The sequence below is a fragment of the Electrophorus electricus genome, chromosome 4, assembly GCF_013358815.1.
Source record: "Electrophorus electricus isolate fEleEle1 chromosome 4, fEleEle1.pri, whole genome shotgun sequence".
NCBI lineage: Eukaryota > Metazoa > Chordata > Actinopteri > Gymnotiformes > Gymnotidae > Electrophorus > Electrophorus electricus.
In genome coordinates this window covers 22,852,202-22,870,594 of record NC_049538.1, presented here as the reverse complement: position 1 = coordinate 22,870,594, position 18,393 = coordinate 22,852,202, and the positions used below count along the sequence as shown (strand labels likewise).

The following is an 18,393-nucleotide window of genomic DNA, read 5'->3' as shown; positions in this document are numbered from 1 at the left end:
CCACTCAAAAGGGTATAACTAATTCCCTACCACAAGCATGCAATGATGGTATTGCTATATTAGTGTCACACAAATGGTCTTCTTTAACTTAGTTACTTTATATAATGACATCTTCATGCAGACTTCACATGAGCACTTTTCTTTTCCACAAGTAAATGTTTCCTGTGAAACCAGCCCCCTCACACACCAATCTGAAACACACCTCAGCGTTTTCTTCTGAAAGGTTCTGAATTGCTAAAAAGGTAGGCTTATTGCTAGTAGATTTAAAAAAAATTATATTTACTTACATCATAGTGTTACACCTGGTATCATATGCCATATATGCAAATCATTTTGACCTGTGAAGTTCAATGTGTAGAAAGTTCATTCTTAAACAAAGCTCTTTAGGGGGAAAAAAATTGTCAATCTCTTCATAAGATGTGTAGCAAACTGCTGCAGGTTGGAACACTCCAACAGGATCCATTTTGAATGACATGTTCTTCTGAGCATAAAATGTTCTACCAGAGCAACTTCAGGCATTCAAAATGCCTGTCCAATTGCCCTACAGTTCGATTGTGTCACTGCTGACACTCAGCGCGTCTATTTGTCTGCAGACGCTCATGAATTCAGCTTGCACAGCCTGTTCATCAGTTTGTGGGTGAGTGGGGTTCTCCTCAAACAGACTCTCTCTGGAGGATGAGCCAAGCATCATATACTGCTTCTGGGTAGGGTTCCCCAGCTGCACCCCTCTAGGCAGGCTGCTCTGACGCCCGGTACCAAAACTGCTATAGTAAGGCGCCTGACCTCCATGACTCCTTGGCCCTCCACACAGAGATTTGGAGTTGGAGCACTTCTGTGCTGCCCCACTCTGCTGTGAGGGGAAGGTCACCGAGGGCGCATCAACCTCTCCACACGAGGCAGTGCGGTAAAGAGCAGACTCGGACGAGGTCCCCCTGCAGGGCTGCCCGTCGGGGGGTCCGCGTGTGCTCAGAGACAGCCTGGAGGAGCCGAAGAGGCTGCAGCGGAACAGAGCCTCGTTGTTCAGAGCCTCGTCGATGCTGCGCCGCAGATCGATGGGAGACGGAGGCCGCAGGTCAGCCGTGGAGTCGCCAGCCAGGCTTGCCAGGGAGGGACTCCGGGAGACTGACCGGGCCTTCTTTGCTGCTCTGGGGGGTTGTGCGGAAGCCTGGCGTGGAGGGCTGCTAGGAAAGTGGAGGTCCAGGCCATCCGATTCGCTGAGCGGCATCTCCACCAGGGTGTATAGCGGCACGCTCTCGCTCTCATGATGCGCCATGCTATCGCACAGGCCCAGCTTCTCGCCAGGCCTCTTGGACCAGCCACTCGACAGGATAGGGGGCTTGGCTGTCACAGCGCCCCCTGTGGATGACCTTTTGAGCAGCGAGCCACAGCAGCCAAGCTTGAAGGGAGCTACCCCACAGCACAGGAGAGGGTGTGTGACGACGAGCGCTAGGCTGAGACACACGCCTGCCTCGCACACTCTGCAGCTGAGCTGAAATCCCCACCACGGCCAAGGCGCTAGTCCGCCCGCGTGCACCATGGCGTAAACCCTGAGCCCGGCACATGCCAGCAGAAAGAGTGCAGAGAGCAGCCCCAGATCGGCTGCCCGCTCCCACATGCTGGCCTCAGCCAGCGGGTAGCGGCGTCCCCGGTGGCCTGGGTCCTCCGGGGAAGCCTCACTCAGCTGGTAGATGTGCCTGGCACAGGCGTAGGTACGGCAGTAGAGCAGCAGGTAGGTGGCGGCAAGCAGCGAGGAGAGCAGCGTGAAGGCCGACGCCGGCAGAAGAGCTGCGACGGGCAGGCCGGGGAACAGACGCAGCACAGCCACAGTGCCCGCCACCAGGGCGGTGTGCACCAGCACCAGGGCGGCCAGCAGGCCCGAGCAGCGGCGCAGGGTGCTGCGCAGGAGGAGCTGGGCGGGTGAGCGAGCGCTCAGCAGCAGCAGTAGTAGGCCGAAGGCGGCTGCCAGGCATGGGTAGGTGGCCTCGTGGAGCAGGCGTGCCCAGGCGGCCGGCAGGCGCCCCTGCTGCCCGTATGGGTCGTAGAAGAGCCAGAGGGCTCGGCTGGAGCCAGCCAGCAGCTGCAGAAGGTGCAGGAGCCCAAAGCGTGTGCAGTCGGAGGGCCAGCGCATGGGCAGGCAGAGCAGGCCGAGTGCCGACAGAGCTGCCACCAGTGAGAAGATGCAGGCCAGCCCATAGACCTGCAGCTCCCATGCCAGGCCCCACGTTGCCAGTGCCGCGTTCCAGTCGGACAGCAGAGGCACCAACATGGGTGGGGTCATGGCAGAGTGAGGTGGGGTCATGTGACCAGGAGAGGGCATCGGGGAAGCAGGAGACAGAGTGCTGAAAAGGTTGTTGTAAGGGTTGATTTTGAGGTCGTCAGAGGAGTTGCAGGCCCCTGTGGTATCCATGTTGCAATCCGGTTGAGAGGAAGATTCCATGAAGTCATTGTCATGTCCGTCATCAAGCACAGACAAGCCTGAAATATGCAATATATTAATTAGCATATTAATATTAGCACTTCACACTTTTTGTCAATAGCTATGAACTGTAACTTCTGTTTATTATCATATGTATCTAAGGTAGACATTTTAATCCAATGGAGTCTTCTTTTAAGAATGCACCGTACTCCTCATATATAGAAAAGTCTGTATATTATAGCCTAATGTTGAAATACAGGATGCAAAATAATCTAGAGTCTCATATTTAATATGGGTCTTTTGAACACAAATAGATACACACATATCAAAAACATACTTGAGTAGATGGGACTTTTGCCAAAACTACAGCCACCCTAGTTCCAGAATGCATATCATTATTAAAATAGGACTATTGACCTGAGAGGCACATACAACATGAACTGTGTTAATTAGCTGGTCCAGGGAGAGATGTGGAAGTAGGACTGTATTAAGTGGGTCACACACACACACACACACACACACACACACTCAGAAAATAGAGAGTATTGACCTTGTTGCTGCTCTCATTTGTGTGGCTATTTAAAAAAGCTACAACTGGCACACTTGTAGCAGCTACATGGCTTAAATAATCAGAATAATTAGATGCATCGCAGTGTGGGTGTCCTATGTAAAGTGTTAATACTTAAATACTAGAAAACCTGATCAATCTGCCATACTTAATAAATGGTGCCTTGACAGAAAAAGTACAATGTAAGGAATGATCATCTAAATGATCAGCATTTATTATTGCTTATTGAACAGTAGGTACACTGTGCATCAGGTGTGTTGCCAATCATGATTCAGCAATATTCCCTAAGATAAATACAGTCTCCAGGGTCCCTCACCTCCCCATCCCTGTCTTCTTTGGGGCATCTGCCTAATTTTGACCTCACTAAGATACAGGAGAGCATGCTCTGTGAGCTAACCTTGATTAATGGTGCATGCTGTCATTACTGAGATCACTCTAGCTGTCTGCTCTCCACTAATGTTCCTTATACAGGGCATTGTCTCGATGCACTCTGTCTAAGCCAGACCTTGTTTTACTGGTGAGAGACTCTGATTTCATCAGTACAGGATAAAGGGAGCACAGGATCAGATATCTGTACCTAAACCACCGGCCAAGCTCAAGCCTAGTCTAATACGAAAATGCTTTCAAATGGAAAAAATTGCATCTGTGTCTGAGAAGCTGACTCAAAGTATCTAGAACGAAGTTCCTACAGATTTATGGCAAGTGGATGACATATCATCATGTCATTATTAAATCAGGACAGTAAACTAATCTGCTAAAAAACTACATTCTTTGAGCCATGTCATAATCATTTACTCTTGATGAGGTTTAACAGAAATAGAATTGAAGTGAGAGAAGAGAGTGTACAGTGCACAGGGTCGCAGGCAGCTGGACTTTTTTTACTCTCTCCCTCTATCGTGCTGTGGTGACAGACGACCCCACAAACGCCACTGGAATACTGAGCACGCACACTGCAGCAAGCAGGACACCAACTGGACAGCCCCTCGCCAGCTCCATGACATCTCATGGACAGGAAAGTGAAGATGGAAAGTTGGTGGAGACACAGCATGTCTCCTGTAGGAATGGAGGGCTTTTAGCAATAAGACTGCAGACAACACCAGGGATGGTGTAGCACCGAACTGACTGCTTGTAGAAGTGGGTGGCGTGTTTAATAAATACATCATATTAAGACTCTCACAGGAGCACAGAATCAACATCAATCGCTATATGAAACTGTAGCTATCAAATGTAATGAAGGTTATTTACCTTTGAGGGAATCACTCACAACCATTTCATGAAGTGGCTTTTTTGTAAAATCCTCTACCTGCGTACCATTGTACCATTGATCTGCTTGTCTCTGTCCCAGACCTGCACCGCCTGAAAGCTCTCCTGTATCCAGTCTATGTGAAATGACTTCAGACTGCCTTAGCCCCCACTCAGCACTGACTCTGGTTTCTACTCTTTCTTGGTCGGGAGATTTTTGTGCTGTGCGGGAGTGGATGAACTTTGGGGAATCGGCAGGCTCAAGAGCTTGGAATGTTTTGTTCCAGGTCTGGGCAGCTGACTGAGGAGATGCAGCCAATCTTAGCTCTGCCAATACGGCAGTTTCAGAAGAACGACCTTTACGTCCTGAAGAGGTAACAGAACGCTCTGTTACAGGATTCTGCTCGTCGCCCTGAGTAGCTGACCAAGAGTTTTGTCTCTTGGTTGGAATATCAGTCAAAATGCCAGTTTTGTTGGTTTTAAAGGAATTTGTATTCTCAGCCCATGTTGCACTTGAAGCTGACCGTGACGACTTCTTGTTCCGTCTACTTTGGAAATTTGCTTTTGTGAAGGCAGCAACTCCCAGATCTTCCAGTGCTGTGCTGTTCTTCTCAGAGTTCATGATGAGCTCTGAAAAAAGGGAGATGGTCATTGATGGAGTAATGGTGTCAATCTTGGCTCTAGATGTATGTTTGGTCCATAGTGAGCTGCTAGCAGGCTGGATATGGTTTGTGGGATCTACAACTCGGTTTGTAAGAGTCCAGACCTGGCTTCCTCCATCTCTATTCAGGGACACGGTGTGTAGGCTGCTGAAAAATGTGAGACTAAAAGCCAGTAAAAATGGTCCACTGTAATGGACCATGCTTGCAACCTTTTTCAAGAAATCACTGCTCAAACATGTGCCTGGTTTCCTCCATCTCAGGCCTCCAGACTCCTCTGCTACTGAACCTGTAAAACAAGTCAAGTAAAAAGAGTTGTTCTTTAGTTGCCTCTCTGTTGTAGTCAGCACACAGGCAGGCAGGGTCCAGGCAGGGTCCAGGCAGGGTCCTGTCAGACTGTTATCTTTTAACTTGAGCCAGTTCTTAGCTGCATTTTGGTGTGGTAAAGCTTTTAGTTCCAGGGCTCTGAATGCCTGGATTACTGCTGAAGCACTAACCTCCCAGCCAGTTAGCTCTCATCAATCTTACTCTAAGAGTATTGATCAGACATATGACCTAGGTTTCCCCCTCATATCAGTCGAGAGAGAGAGAGAGAGAGAGAGAAAGAGAGAGCGAGAGAGATGAATTTAACAATTTAATATTAAAAATAGATAAGATAAAAAAAGATTAAAAAAAAGATATACCCATAGCAAGCACTACCATCCATTATAATGCCTCCAGGACTGTGGATCTGAAGTCTGCATTAAGACCTCTGCAGTAGGACCTTCAACTGCCTCGCTCCCCTATCAAGTCTTCCTTGCCCTCCTTGTTCCTCTTCTGGTTCCTCTTTCTGAATTTCCCTCTCCATCTGACCACACGGTGCACTAGTATCCCTCACCAGCTGCATTCAGTGACATACATTCCCAAATAGCAGCAGTTTAAAGATGTGCACGCACACATACGCACACAAACATACACACACACACACACGCACACAAACATACACACACACACACACGCACACAAACATACACACGCACACACACGCACACAAACATACACACACACGCGCACACGCGCACACACACACGCCTACGCATGCATGTAGGTTAAGCTAAAAGAAAGGGGCTCACCCCAGCAAGCATGAAGGCAGAGATGAAAATAGGAGTAATCCCTCTGCTGCTGCTCTGCAGCTGTAAAGCGCTGTCTGTGCCCGTTCCTGCGCATGTGTGTGTGAGTTTTAGTGCTCTCGCTCTTACTCTGTCACACACACCCCCTCACACCCATGCACCATCTCTGTCTCAGTGCCTCATAAAGACACACTGGCTGACACTCCCCCTCTCTGCTTGCCCAAAGCTCTTACACTTTTTAATCTGAGCTCTGCCATCACTGACAGTGTTCATCTGAGCTCTTCTCCCTCTGTCTCTTTGCCAGGACAGTATTAGCTCATCTAAGTGTTTGACTTTCCTGATCTTACCTCAGTGAACAAACTGCATAATAACAAGACAGGAACAATACCTAACACAGCACAGAGAAGCACATTTGCAAGAGGAGAATACATTTTCTTTCCACATATTTGACACTAGATTAGTTTTAATGTCATTCATTGAGTGAATAAGTGTCAATAAATATTTATTATGTCTGAAATTAAATGTGACGATTACTAATTGGTTTGACCTTTAGGAGTCTTGGGCTATTTTGGCTATTTTTTATAATTCTGATTTTGCCTTTATATTCAAGTTTCAAGTTTGGTTTATTTGTCACATACATAGTCATACACAGTATACTCGCAGTGAAATGGTTGAGTGGTCCCAGTTGTCCCAGTTGTCCGAAAACCTATATTTTACTTAAAATTAGCATTTTAATGAGTCATGTGACATGATTATGTGACATGCTCTGTCCAAACTGAGGAAAAAGAAAACAGGGGTGCATAGCGAAATATATATTCTATATATATACAAAAATATATTACAGTGTATGTACAATATATGTATATTATGTTTATATACACAATGTACAATGTATATATGGATATTTAAATATGTATGTACACAATGTACAGAATGTACAGTCCCATCTTGCAATTGACATATTTACAGTTATGTTACATGGTGGTAATTGAACATATTACAGTTATGTTTCATGGTGGTGGTGGTCCCCACAGTTTATCAGTTTCCCTGATTCAGGGCCCGAAAGGCCTGTGGGAAGAAGCTCCTCTTCAGTCTCTCTGTCTTGGTCTTCAGGGAGCGAAGGTGCTTCCCTGACCTCAACAGAAAGAAGAGTCTATTGTTGGAATGGGTGGGGTCCTTCACAATCCTCCTGGCCTTGGTCTGGCACTGCTTGTCGTAGATGGTCTGCAGGTCAGAAAGTTCCGTACGAGTGATGCGCTCAGCTGAACGCACCACCCTTTCGAGTGCTTGTCTGTCCTGCTTGGTGCTGTTCCCAAACCAGACTGTGATGTTCCCCGTGAAGATGCTCTCGATAGTGCAGGTGTAGAAGTTCCGCAGTACCTTGGAGGGCAGTCTGAAGTCTCTTAGGCGTCTGAGGTGGTAAAGACGCTAACGAGCCTTCTTTGCCAGGGAGTTGGTATGGCGGGACCAGGACAGGTCCTGCGAGATGTGAACACCAAGGTACTTGAAACTATCTACTCTCTCCACCGTGGTTCCACTGATCCTCAAAGGTTAGTAGTGCTGCTCCTGCTTCTTGCTGCAATCCACGATCAGCTCCTTTGTCTTGCTGACGTTTAGGAGGAGATTATTTTATATACCACCTTAAATAATGTTTACAATGCTAATGTTTGGTATCTTTTTCAACATTACCTATATAAGCTTGTGCATACAGGTTATTTTTCACTTTGATATACTGTATCAACATATTGGACCCAAAAAAACACACAAAATTGTATTTGAACAAACATAGTCAATTAAGCATTTTAAAGACTGAAAATGAAAATGAAAACACGGGTTGCAAATGTGAATGTATAAGTGTAAAATTTAAATAAAATCAGTGATCTGTGACTCCAGAAGGTATTAAAGCATTAAAGGTATTAAAGCAGTTATTTTCAACCCATGACTCAAAACTCTACCCATGGCTCCCAACACAACTCTTCCCATGACCCACCTGTATTTTCATCCAGAAGTGGGTAGAGCAGCCAGAGACATTTTCAGCTAAATGTACTTCAGTTAATCACATAAGCAGAAGAAGTAGTAGTCTATAAAATCACAACACAATAGGTGTAAAGATTTCAGGAGTTGCCTATGGAGTTGGAGTTTGTTAGGTTATATTACTATTTTTTTGTGACTTTTGGTCTAAGAGTAAATAATAAAGTTTGAAGGTGAGGGACATCAGTAACAGCAAACCCTTGTGTTATCACCAGTGTGTAAAAGAAGATCCCTTCGCTCAATAATAAACTATAAAGAAAAGTATTATGTTTGGAAAATGACCAGAAAAGTATAAATCCATCAGAACTTAATTGAGGGTCACAGCTGCGAGTGCTCTGATTACCACCGGAACCACTGTTGCCTTCACCCTCCACATCTTTTCCAGCTCTTCTTTCAGCCCTGGGTATTTCTCAAGCTTCTCGTGTTCCTTGTTCCTGATGTTGCTATCTCTTGGGATTGCTACATTTGTCACTACAGCCTCTTCTGCCATTTGTCCATCACTATTACGTCTGGTTGGTTATCCATTAACATTTTGTCAGTCCGTATCTGGAAGTCCCACAGGATTTTAAGATTGGTCATTCTCACTTCACCTTTAGGGGTGTAGCTCATTTTGACTTTGGACTTTGAGCCCATTCTCGGCACAAATGTTCATTTATATAATGCCTGCCACTTCATTATGCTATTCCATGTACACTGTGCCTGCTAGCATCTTGCATTCCGGTGTTCTGTGCTGGATTGGCTCAGGGGCATCTTTGCACAGTCTGCAACTAGTGTAGTAGATTCCCAGATTTCTGCTCTTTGAGGTATTCACTAAGCACTTCTTCACTTGCGGACATCTTCCTAGTGTACTCCTAGATCTTGGTTGTTTCATCCTGGACAGTAGCTCTGATGTTCACTAGTCCTTAGCCCCCCTTTTTCCACTTAGTGTAGCTCAGTGGGCTGACTTCAGTATAGGAGACTAGAGGTTTGAGGGCTGCCCACGGTGACTCTCCAGTGTGGTCCCTTAGGCAAGGTCCTATATACTACCTGCCTACCTCAGTAATAATGAGAGCCAGAAATGATATTGGCTCGGACGTCGCCTGAGTCAACAAGGTCCAAGGTAATCTGAAGAAAAGTGGTCTACTGGAACAAATACAAGACACTTATGGACAAGAGTTGAGTGTTTGTGTGTAGAAAAGTAATATTTATAAATGTGTGTATATATGTATTATTTCAAACTTATTTTCAGTCCATCATTAGCTGATATATCATACTTTATTATGTTTAACTGTTGCTGAAACTTATCCAATCATTAATAATTGTATTTTGTAAATATTATATGTATTCATGTGGATTTGATGAAAGTGTCTGTGAGCACAGGAAAGTAGCAGCTGAGGCAGAACTAAAAGAGGGTTTGATTTAGAACAATGAGGGGCTGGTTGAACATATGACATCAATGTCCACATTCACGTTAACGCCCCCCCCCCCCCCCCCCCCCCGTAAAAGTAAAAGTACAGTTTACAAATTATTCGGTACAAATTATTAAAACAAGGGTACAGTTCATAAAACGAGAAATTTCTATACCATGGGTACAGATTTTCCTCCAAATATTTCTCTAAGCCCTGGCGGGTTCCGTATAAAAGAGATTAATTGTAAATACCTCAAAAATTAAGCATTGTGATTCTAGCAACACTTAACACTTAATTCAACAATAGTGAATCAAAATCTGTCAAAATAAAAGTCATGTAACGTACATTTTAAAAGCGAAAACAGACTAAAAACAAACAATAAGAAGAAATAACATTTTAATGAAGATTTAATCCATTTAAAAATTCAGTACAAAATTAAATATTGACCAAAAATTCATCCATAAACAGAAAGAAGGAATTTTATAAACTAAAACGTCTAGTGACTAAAATTCAATCTAATCTGATTTCAGGCTATACACAACAAATGACAGAAATGCCCTGTTTTTGACTCATTGCTTAGTAGATGTGCTCCCAATTGTACAAAGACCTATATTTTACTTCAAAATTGCATTTTTCTTAAAGAGTCATGTATCCTGACAATGACACAATAAATTGTAGCACAAAATTGTATGTCCCAGCCACACTAGTTTAATTATGGGTATACCCCCAAAATTACAGAAATGTCCTGTTTTTGACTTATCACCTGTTATTAAATGTGGTCCCAGTTGTCCGAAAACCTATATTTTACTTAAAATTAGCATTTCAATGAGTCATGTCACATGATTATGACAGTATCAGTAAAGTACCAGCGGAAAACTATTTCCCAGCCACAGTAATTTGCCTACAGGCTAAACACCCTACATAACAGAAACCTTTTTGAAAAATGTAACCATGTTGGCTATGATGATGTTTCAGTGTCTCAGCCTGTTTTAAAACAAACAAACAATATTTAAGCATTTTATTTCTTGTTTTTTAAATTATGTAGATAATAACATCCCACTGCAAAACCTCATGTCCCATAGTAAAGCATCTATATGTTTTATTAGTGTATCATATAGTGAACTCATAATTGCTTGCTATTCAGCATTAGATTATCTAATATATTCCATAAGCAAAATACCATGAATGAGGACTTTACCTTTAGTTAACTAGCTGGGAAAATAGCAGTCTAACATGCCTTGTCTTGCTTAAAATTCAGGACGTCGATTTTTCCCTTTTTCTTCTTTTTTGTGCAACACAACTACTGGTTTTCCGTGCTGACTTTTATTTTGACGGAAAAGTCACTTGACCGTCCAGTGCCTGTTGCTCATTCCACGGAGCTAAAAATGCCGTGTTTACAATGTTATGGTTTCCACTGAACTGATTTTATTTTATTTTATTTTTTCGGTAATTGCTTTAGCGGTTAAAATGTTTGCTGACACATGACGCTTTAATATTTAATTTTACCGACAGTATCGACAAACATGTTTAAGCCCAAAAGCAACTTTGAATGGAAACGTATTTTGTTTTGTAGCAAGAAATGCCGAAGAAGCCAACTTTAGAAGCAGTTAGAATCCCTCATCTAACACTAAAGGGGAAACAAGCTCCAGCCTTGGTTATCTAGACAACAAATGTGTGCCTGCTTTATTTGGTAATATGTATATAATTAGTGATATATTGGTTTAAAATAATAAAGTGAAACTGAAGACTGTTACTTTGAAGATTAATTTTCCTGATTTATTTCCTTCCATCTGGTGTTTTGCCTCGGCATACGGTATCTGTAGCTATTATAGAGTTTCCTTGTCTTGCAATGGGTGTGGGAGAAACTCTTCTCTTCTATACTTTTCACTGCAACTGGCAACTCTGCGTTTTCTGGCTCTGCGTAGTGTTTATTACTGTACTGTTTATCGGGGTTTGTCCGCAATTGTTCTCAAGACCAAGGACATCAGATATCTCCAGACGTAAAGCATATATGTTTAGATCTTCTCTGTTTTTGCGAAGGTAAAGTTATGTTGCGTTATGAATTAGCCCTAAAGTGTTGCTATGCTTTGAATGGCTTATACACATAAGGTAGCTGTCGGTTTTGTACATAACCAGACGGAAACGTTGCTAATTCGTTAGCTCGTTTCATTATTGCCCGTTCAGGCCATGTTGCTAATCAGTTAACCTAGCTATGCTAACGGTAGCTATTTAATCTCTATAGAGAAGATAGCTTGTTAGGTGGGGCAGACGCATATAGGTTATCTAGCTATGTATTTAACTTAGACCTCACTAGGAGCAACGGGAAAGAACAGTGCTTGTGATTTTTTACGTGTGTTTGTAAATGTCATCCGTTTTAGATTGAGATTACCTGTAAATATTTAGAGCATCTTCGTGAATTTTCATCACTAGACTAAGGACGTTTTGCTGGCTAAAAGGTCTACGTATTTTTGGTAGGCTAAAGCTAGCTTGTTATCCTAAAAAGTTAGCAAGCTAACTATCGATCTAGGTAGCTAGCTACTAATATTGATTTTGCTATGTTAACACGTTGCATGCAGCCGAGTTATAACTAGGTTGATAGTTGCATTTGCGCCGTAAGCGAAGTGAAATCACTTTCCAAATATAACCTACTGTTGGTTTTTCACCTTGATGCTTGAGAGTTAAAAGCGTTGACATGCAAGATAGATAATTACTTATTATGTAGTAACAATTATTACTTCAGGCATCATTTTGCATTCAGTCAATTTATCCTTATTTTTGTGTTTGAACACTTGCGTTTAGGCAGTTGGCTTTTGTGCGCTGTGGGGAGGACATATTTCTTGATCTAAACTCTTTACCCATACAACGATAAGCGTGCGCACAATGCGTGTAAATGTGAATTTAAAGCTGAATATAAATCCAGAAAAATAACACGAAATTTAGATTTTCATTTTGCATTGCGAAGTATTATAGAAACATGACATGACGATACTTAAAGTGTGATTGTGAAGGAAAAGCCTTGTATGAATACTGGTATGCATTTATCAGGCGTCTCAGAATAGCTCCCATTGAATTCGGCTGAAAGGTTTACTAACCTTTACCTCAAAGTAGGACATAATTAGTTATGAAGTTTCTTACATGTACTATAAACATGGGACAGAGGTGCTCTTTAATGATGAAGCAACATTACTGGTGATTGATGTTTAAGTTTTTTATTTATTTATTTATTTTATTGTCACATCAAGGCTTTTATCAGTTGATGTTTTGCAATATAACATTATTGGATTTCTGTCCTCATCATGCAGTCTTACACTCTTCCTTGTTGGAGTGATTAGGTGCAGAATAGTTTCTCTTGCTGCATGTCTGTTTTTGAACATTTTTGTTTTTCAGATATGCTTATTGCCTGCTTTCTGACAGAATTTAGTCTGTTCATTCTGTTTTTACCTTGCTTATTATCTTTGCTTATTATCTTCTGTTTACACACCTGAACCCTGGACACAAAAAACTGAGGCAGTAAACTTTTTGAAAACCAAAATTTGTGTGAGTCTCAACCTTTGGCCTGTATGCCGGCTTCCTGGTTAACTTGGTCTTCAACAGCACTTATCCTTCACCTTCTCTTTCTCTCCTGTGCCCCTTGCGGTGCTTTCATGGATAATATGTATTAGCTGATTGTAGAACTAAGCTCTCCCGTTCTGTCTGGCAGTGCTTAGGTTTCACTTGCACACCCCCGTTCACCTACTGACAGAGCTTGTCACTCACTACCTCATTATTAGCACAAAGGTCACACTTTTTTAAGGTCATATTTTTCCTTACCTTTGTACAGCGTGTACAACATGCAATACTGATAGCAGCGGTAGCATACAGAGCATAGTGCTTATTTTATTAATGTGTGCAGGGTCCTTGCTACAATAGCAATACATCTAGAAATGCCCTCAGAAAAAGCAGGGATCTGGCAGGCCTTCTAACCACCTGTATTCCAGTTTTAAGTGGAATATGAATAAATTATGTAATCTTTTAAATCTGGAAAATGTATCCAGTGTTAACACTTTCATGTCAAGCTCAGACAGCCCTGAGGCCTAACTCTAGAAGCTAGAGTAACTCTAAAGGCTTTTCTCAGTATCTCATTTATTTTTAGTTAATGTTAAATATGTCTCTGGAGAGATCAAGAAAGGAGGTAGAGTAGATGTTCTTTTAAAAATATACATTCCAGTGCACACCCATAACATTGTAATTTCTCCAGCAGATTTTAGTTTCTTTATTCTGTACTCAAAGGTAGGCCAGAAATGTTACTGCTGTCTGCTTAAAGGCCCCATAATACTCTGAAAATGTCATTAATGATTTTACAGAACTGCTGTCAGCCACTATCAGTGAATAAAGCTGTTTTGTCATAACTGGTAAGTTCAGTATGCACACAAATATGCCAAAGGACAATACATATACATTTTAGGCAATTAGCAGATGGTCTTATCCAGGGCAACATATAAAAGTGGTTTGTCATGTACACTTAGGATGTATCCTAGCCAGTACAGTACATTAAGAGTCAAAGATAGCATGGATCTAGAATAGTAATAAATGCAGGAATCAATGCTGAAGCTAAGAAGAAATGCAAAATGAGCATAAGTGCTATATCAAACTATGACAACTACAATGCCACACTAAGTGCTAGAAGTGATATATAATAGTAGTACAAAATTTGGGGTAATTTGAATACTCCACAAATAGGTGATTCTTCAAATGAGTCTGCTGGTTAGGCAGTAAGTGGAAGTTCATTCCACCATCTGGGAGTCAGATTACAGTCAAAGTCCTTAATGCTGCATTTGACTTGACTATGCTATCAAACAGCTAATAATGTGTTGGTAATATTAGACAAGCCTGGTCTATATACGGCATTATAACATCAGTAGCAGAGAAAACATAAGGCATTTTTGCTCTAATAACACACTTCTTTTTGAAAACAGCACGGCAAAGAAACAAGGAAATATGGAAGGGTAATTAACTAAAACAGCACAAACACCAACTAAATTTCCATGCGCATAACTATGCTAATAAACTACAAAATACACACAACTTCACAGAATAGGGAAATAACATTTTCAACATTAAATGTAACTAATTTACACGTTGTGCGGAGGCACAAGGCACCCTGGGATACCTAGCTGTGCCCTCCCTGTCCTCTTTCTTTCCCACAGGCGAGTGGTGGACTCCACAGTGTACTGTGTGCAGGGTACAGCAGTTGTATTGACAGTGAAACCTAACGAGACTAACCTTAAATCTTCATAGATTTAAAATTGATTTATGATTTCTTGCATGATAGTATTTATAATAAAAAAGCTGCCAATACATTTCATATTCTTGAACAGGTTCTCAGTGCTATGGATTAGTGAGATTCTAATGTTTATTTTTATCTTGTTAAATGTATATTTTATTTACTAATGTTACGGAAAAATGGGGGTGAGGGGTGGGGGGTGTTTGTGGGGGTGTGAGAGGTCCCCCCCACACACACATGAGAAAGGAGACTGGGTGTTAGTTCAGAGTTCGTTTGGCTGTGATTGAAACTTTGTTTGACCTTATTTTTCCTCATTTTTGGACTTTGTCTTTGGCTTCACCCCTCCTGCTTCAGTAGCTGTGTATATATACATATATGTAGATTGTGTAAAGAGTGTGAATATGGTTTGTTAGGTATTTTGGTGTTGGATACTGGTGGTAGGGAGTGTCTGCCATTTTTGTGGGGTGGCCTTTGTCTCTGTTTATGTATCAGGGAGTTAGGAAAGTCTGTTGTATGTTTCTTGTGTTATTAGGATTAATTAGTGTGTAGTTTTATTTCAGTAGTGTGGGTTTTGGTTATTATTTTGGCCTGGGTCACTCCTAAATGAATTGCACCAGTAAGATTATTTGTAAATGATAACCTCTGTACAATACACACAAAAAGCTCTTCCATTTGTGCTTCTGTTTTGTTTTGTTTATGTTCATTTTTTTCACAACTTCTATTACGTTAGCCGGTTGCACTTCTTCCTTTTCCATGTTACGGCCTCACAGCCTAGATTATTTGTTTGTTTGCTTTTTATACTTCTCTCCTTCTGATGCCCCTGTACTGTTCTCTGTAATTTGTGACATTAAAAAATAAGATAAATTTGAGGAGGGAAAAACATTTGTATTGACAATGCATGGCGATGTGTACATTTGAAAAGAATAAAAACATGCTTTAGAATTCCCAATTGAAAAGATATTTCCAAACAAGCAACTTTATATCCATGTCATTACCCTCTGCTACTGTTACCATTGTGAACAACCCCAAACTCAGTTTTCTGAAAATTATTGCAATGAATAAAGCCATCATCAAATTTATCTATCTATCTATCTATCTATCTATCTATCTATCTATCTATCTATCTATCTATCTATCTATCTATCTATCTATCTATCTATCTATCTATCTATCTATCTATCTATCTATCTATCTATCTATCTATCTATCTATCTATCTATCTATCAACTTGACATGAATCACTGTTTAACTTGGCAGGTTCACATTGTGAAACCTTATCTAGCACAAGGTAGGTTTGTAGTACACAAAACAAATGGACATGTTGGCTCATACTCAGTGTAGCCCCAGGTTAAATGGATAGAACAGTGGCTTCTATATATGTTTTTGCAATAACAACTTTTTTGTTTTAATAAAATTTTCAGAACAGTCCTCTGTGGAATGATTACTGCAAAGTAGAATTTTCTCTGGAGGTTTGGCTGGGACAGTCTGATTTTTACAAATAAACCACCCATTTCTATATGATTTCCAAATATGTGGGAGATGCATGAAGGCTCACGTTTTATACTTTTGCAACTTTAAGTGCATACAGAACATCTCTGATATTGTTTTGAAAGTATAAAAAAACCCCCCACCAAAATACCTAACAAACCATATTTACACTCTTTACACAATCTACATATACGTATATATACACAGCTACCGAAGCAGGAGGGGTGAAGCCAAAGACGAAGTCCAAAAATGAGGATACAGATTCAGACAGCCGATTTATGATTTATGATACAGATTCAGACTGCAGTTGCAAAGCCAAAATGCTTAGTCTTGGTGCTGATGGCTTATTTCTCACCTGATTTGTCGTTTAGCATATAAAAAAACACCACATGGATGTCTTTTAAAATTGCATTTCTTAGTCTTTTAATTACATGTTCCTACTTAATTTATCTTATCTTATTTTGACTTTCTCTGTCTTTGTAATGTATTTCCCCCTGTTTGGTTCATACATACTGGCTGTGTATTGTAGCTGATGTATCAACTTGTACTCTAACAGACTGCTTGAGCAAATCTTTAACCAATCACCTAAAAAAGGTGACTTGTCAAATTCCATTTTTAGAGGTTTAAGTGACCTAAACCATTGCACAGGCTGTACATGTGAGAGATGCCTCATGCACTGCCTAGTAGAAATATCTTTCTGTGTAATGGTTGGTCCAAAGTCCCTTCTAGTTGATGCAAGAGACTGATGGACAGAAGAAATACTTATGTCATATCTGTTGGATGGAGGAAACAGCAGTTGCTAAAGAGTTAAAAATTCTCAGCGAGAATTGTGTACTTTCCCACACCTTTGTTAGCTAGCATATTCTGTTTTACTAATAAGTCTGTATCTTTACAGGTCCCCTCTTGGAATGCTTTCCACAGAGGTTTCTCTGAGTGGGGTAACTACACAAAAGATCAGCAAAGGTATCACCTTCTATGAGAATGAGTGTACGGTGCCGCCTTCATCCACTGGCCGACTCAGACCCCTGCTGCTGCTGCTGCCCTGGCTGGGCTCCCAACCAAAGGCTCAGGCCAAATACTGTGAGATCTACCTTAGAACAGGCTTCAACGTGCTCGTGGTAGAGAGTAATTTGAGCATGTTCCTATGGCCTCGATGGGGGTTTCAGAACAGCAGCAGGGTGCTGGAGCTCCTCAAGAGCGAGCGCTTCTCACAGCAACCCCTGCTTATCCATGCCATTTCCATCGGGGGATACACTTTTGCCCAGATGCTTGTTCAGATGTCCAGAAATGCTGAGCACTACCAGGACCTGACCAGTAGGATCCAGGGACAGATCTATGACAGCCTGGTCATAGGCTCACTGGAACACATGATTACAGGTAAGAAATGAGACAACATGGCTTACTTATTCAGTGCTGTTTTATTTTTTCCAGTGCAACTTTTGCAGATGTTTAGGTTATATGCATCAAATTGCAATAGCAATAAAGTCAGTAATGTTGTGGTTGAGTTGTTGAGAATGTGGGTGTGTCTGGATTATTTACAGCCATTTATCTTCTGATGATTTTTCTGTGCTTTTGTTGCACTCCAGGTATAAGCAGATATGTGTCCCCTCTTTTGGAGAGCCTAGTGAAGCATGCTAGCCTCCTATATTTCCAGGTCTTCAAACACCAAACAGTGGATTACTTCAACCACAGCATTGATGTGTTCCGAAACACTCTAGTGACAGCTCCTGCACTTTTCTACTACTCTGACAGTGATGCACTGTGTGATCCAAAGGTTATGCAGGAACTGCTGGAGTACTGGAAGAAGAGGGGCATTACAGTGATGAGCAAGAATTGGACAGAGTCTGTTCATGCCGGACATCTGCGTGCTCATCCTCAAGAGTACCTGTCTCTCCTGGAACACTTCCTGTGCTCTGTGAAGATGACTCCTTTCAAGGCTAAAATGTGATGGACATTTAAATTGACATGTGAAGTCCTTCTTGTCTAAAATGTATTTAATCCAGCAAAATATTTTACTTTTACTTTTAGATTTTACTTTTAAAATAATTTAAAAATTCCAATATCTAATATTTATCATGGTGTCTTCTGTAATTGTAGCCTACTGAATTTATATTTTGCAGATTTTTCTCTTCTGCTGATGCTATAATGCTGTATAAAAACAGTTTTTGACATTTTGTAATTCAGTTCTAATTTTGATTTACAACTGTTTAAGATGACATCCAATAAATA

At 41.5% G+C, this 18,393-nt stretch overlaps 2 protein-coding genes across 4 annotated transcripts; one reads left to right on the top strand and one right to left on the bottom strand.

Annotated features, from left to right (window-relative positions):
* Nucleotides 1-262: 262 nt before the first annotated feature.
* Nucleotides 263-6,078, bottom strand: LOC113577176 (proline-rich transmembrane protein 4). Of its 2 annotated transcripts, XM_027009673.2 has the most exons (4): nt 5,998-6,078; nt 5,569-5,765; nt 4,230-5,174; nt 263-2,475 (listed from the first exon to the last, which is right to left on the bottom strand). In XM_027009673.2, exons 2-4 carry the CDS (start codon nt 5,585-5,587, stop codon nt 542-544), a joined length of 2,898 nt encoding a protein of 965 aa, XP_026865474.2. In that variant the 5' UTR covers nt 5,588-5,765; nt 5,998-6,078; the 3' UTR covers nt 263-541. The 2 variants fall into 2 exon arrangements, with proteins under 2 accessions (XP_026865474.2, XP_026865475.2); XM_027009674.2 differs by lacking the exon at nt 5,569-5,765.
* Nucleotides 6,079-10,783: 4,705 nt separating this feature from the next.
* Nucleotides 10,784-18,382, top strand: si:dkey-5i3.5 (uncharacterized protein LOC565091 homolog). 2 transcript variants are annotated; one of them, XM_027009660.2, is made up of 3 exons: nt 10,784-11,453; nt 17,060-17,541; nt 17,751-18,382. In XM_027009660.2, the coding sequence occupies exons 1-3, from the start codon at nt 11,263-11,265 to the stop codon at nt 18,110-18,112; spliced, it is 1,035 nt and encodes a 344-aa protein (XP_026865461.2). In that variant the 5' UTR covers nt 10,784-11,262; the 3' UTR covers nt 18,113-18,382. The 2 variants fall into 2 exon arrangements, with proteins under 2 accessions (XP_026865461.2, XP_026865462.2); XM_027009661.2 differs by lacking the exon at nt 10,784-11,453 and adding an exon at nt 13,753-13,804.
* The last annotated feature ends 11 nt before the right edge of the window (nt 18,383-18,393 follow it).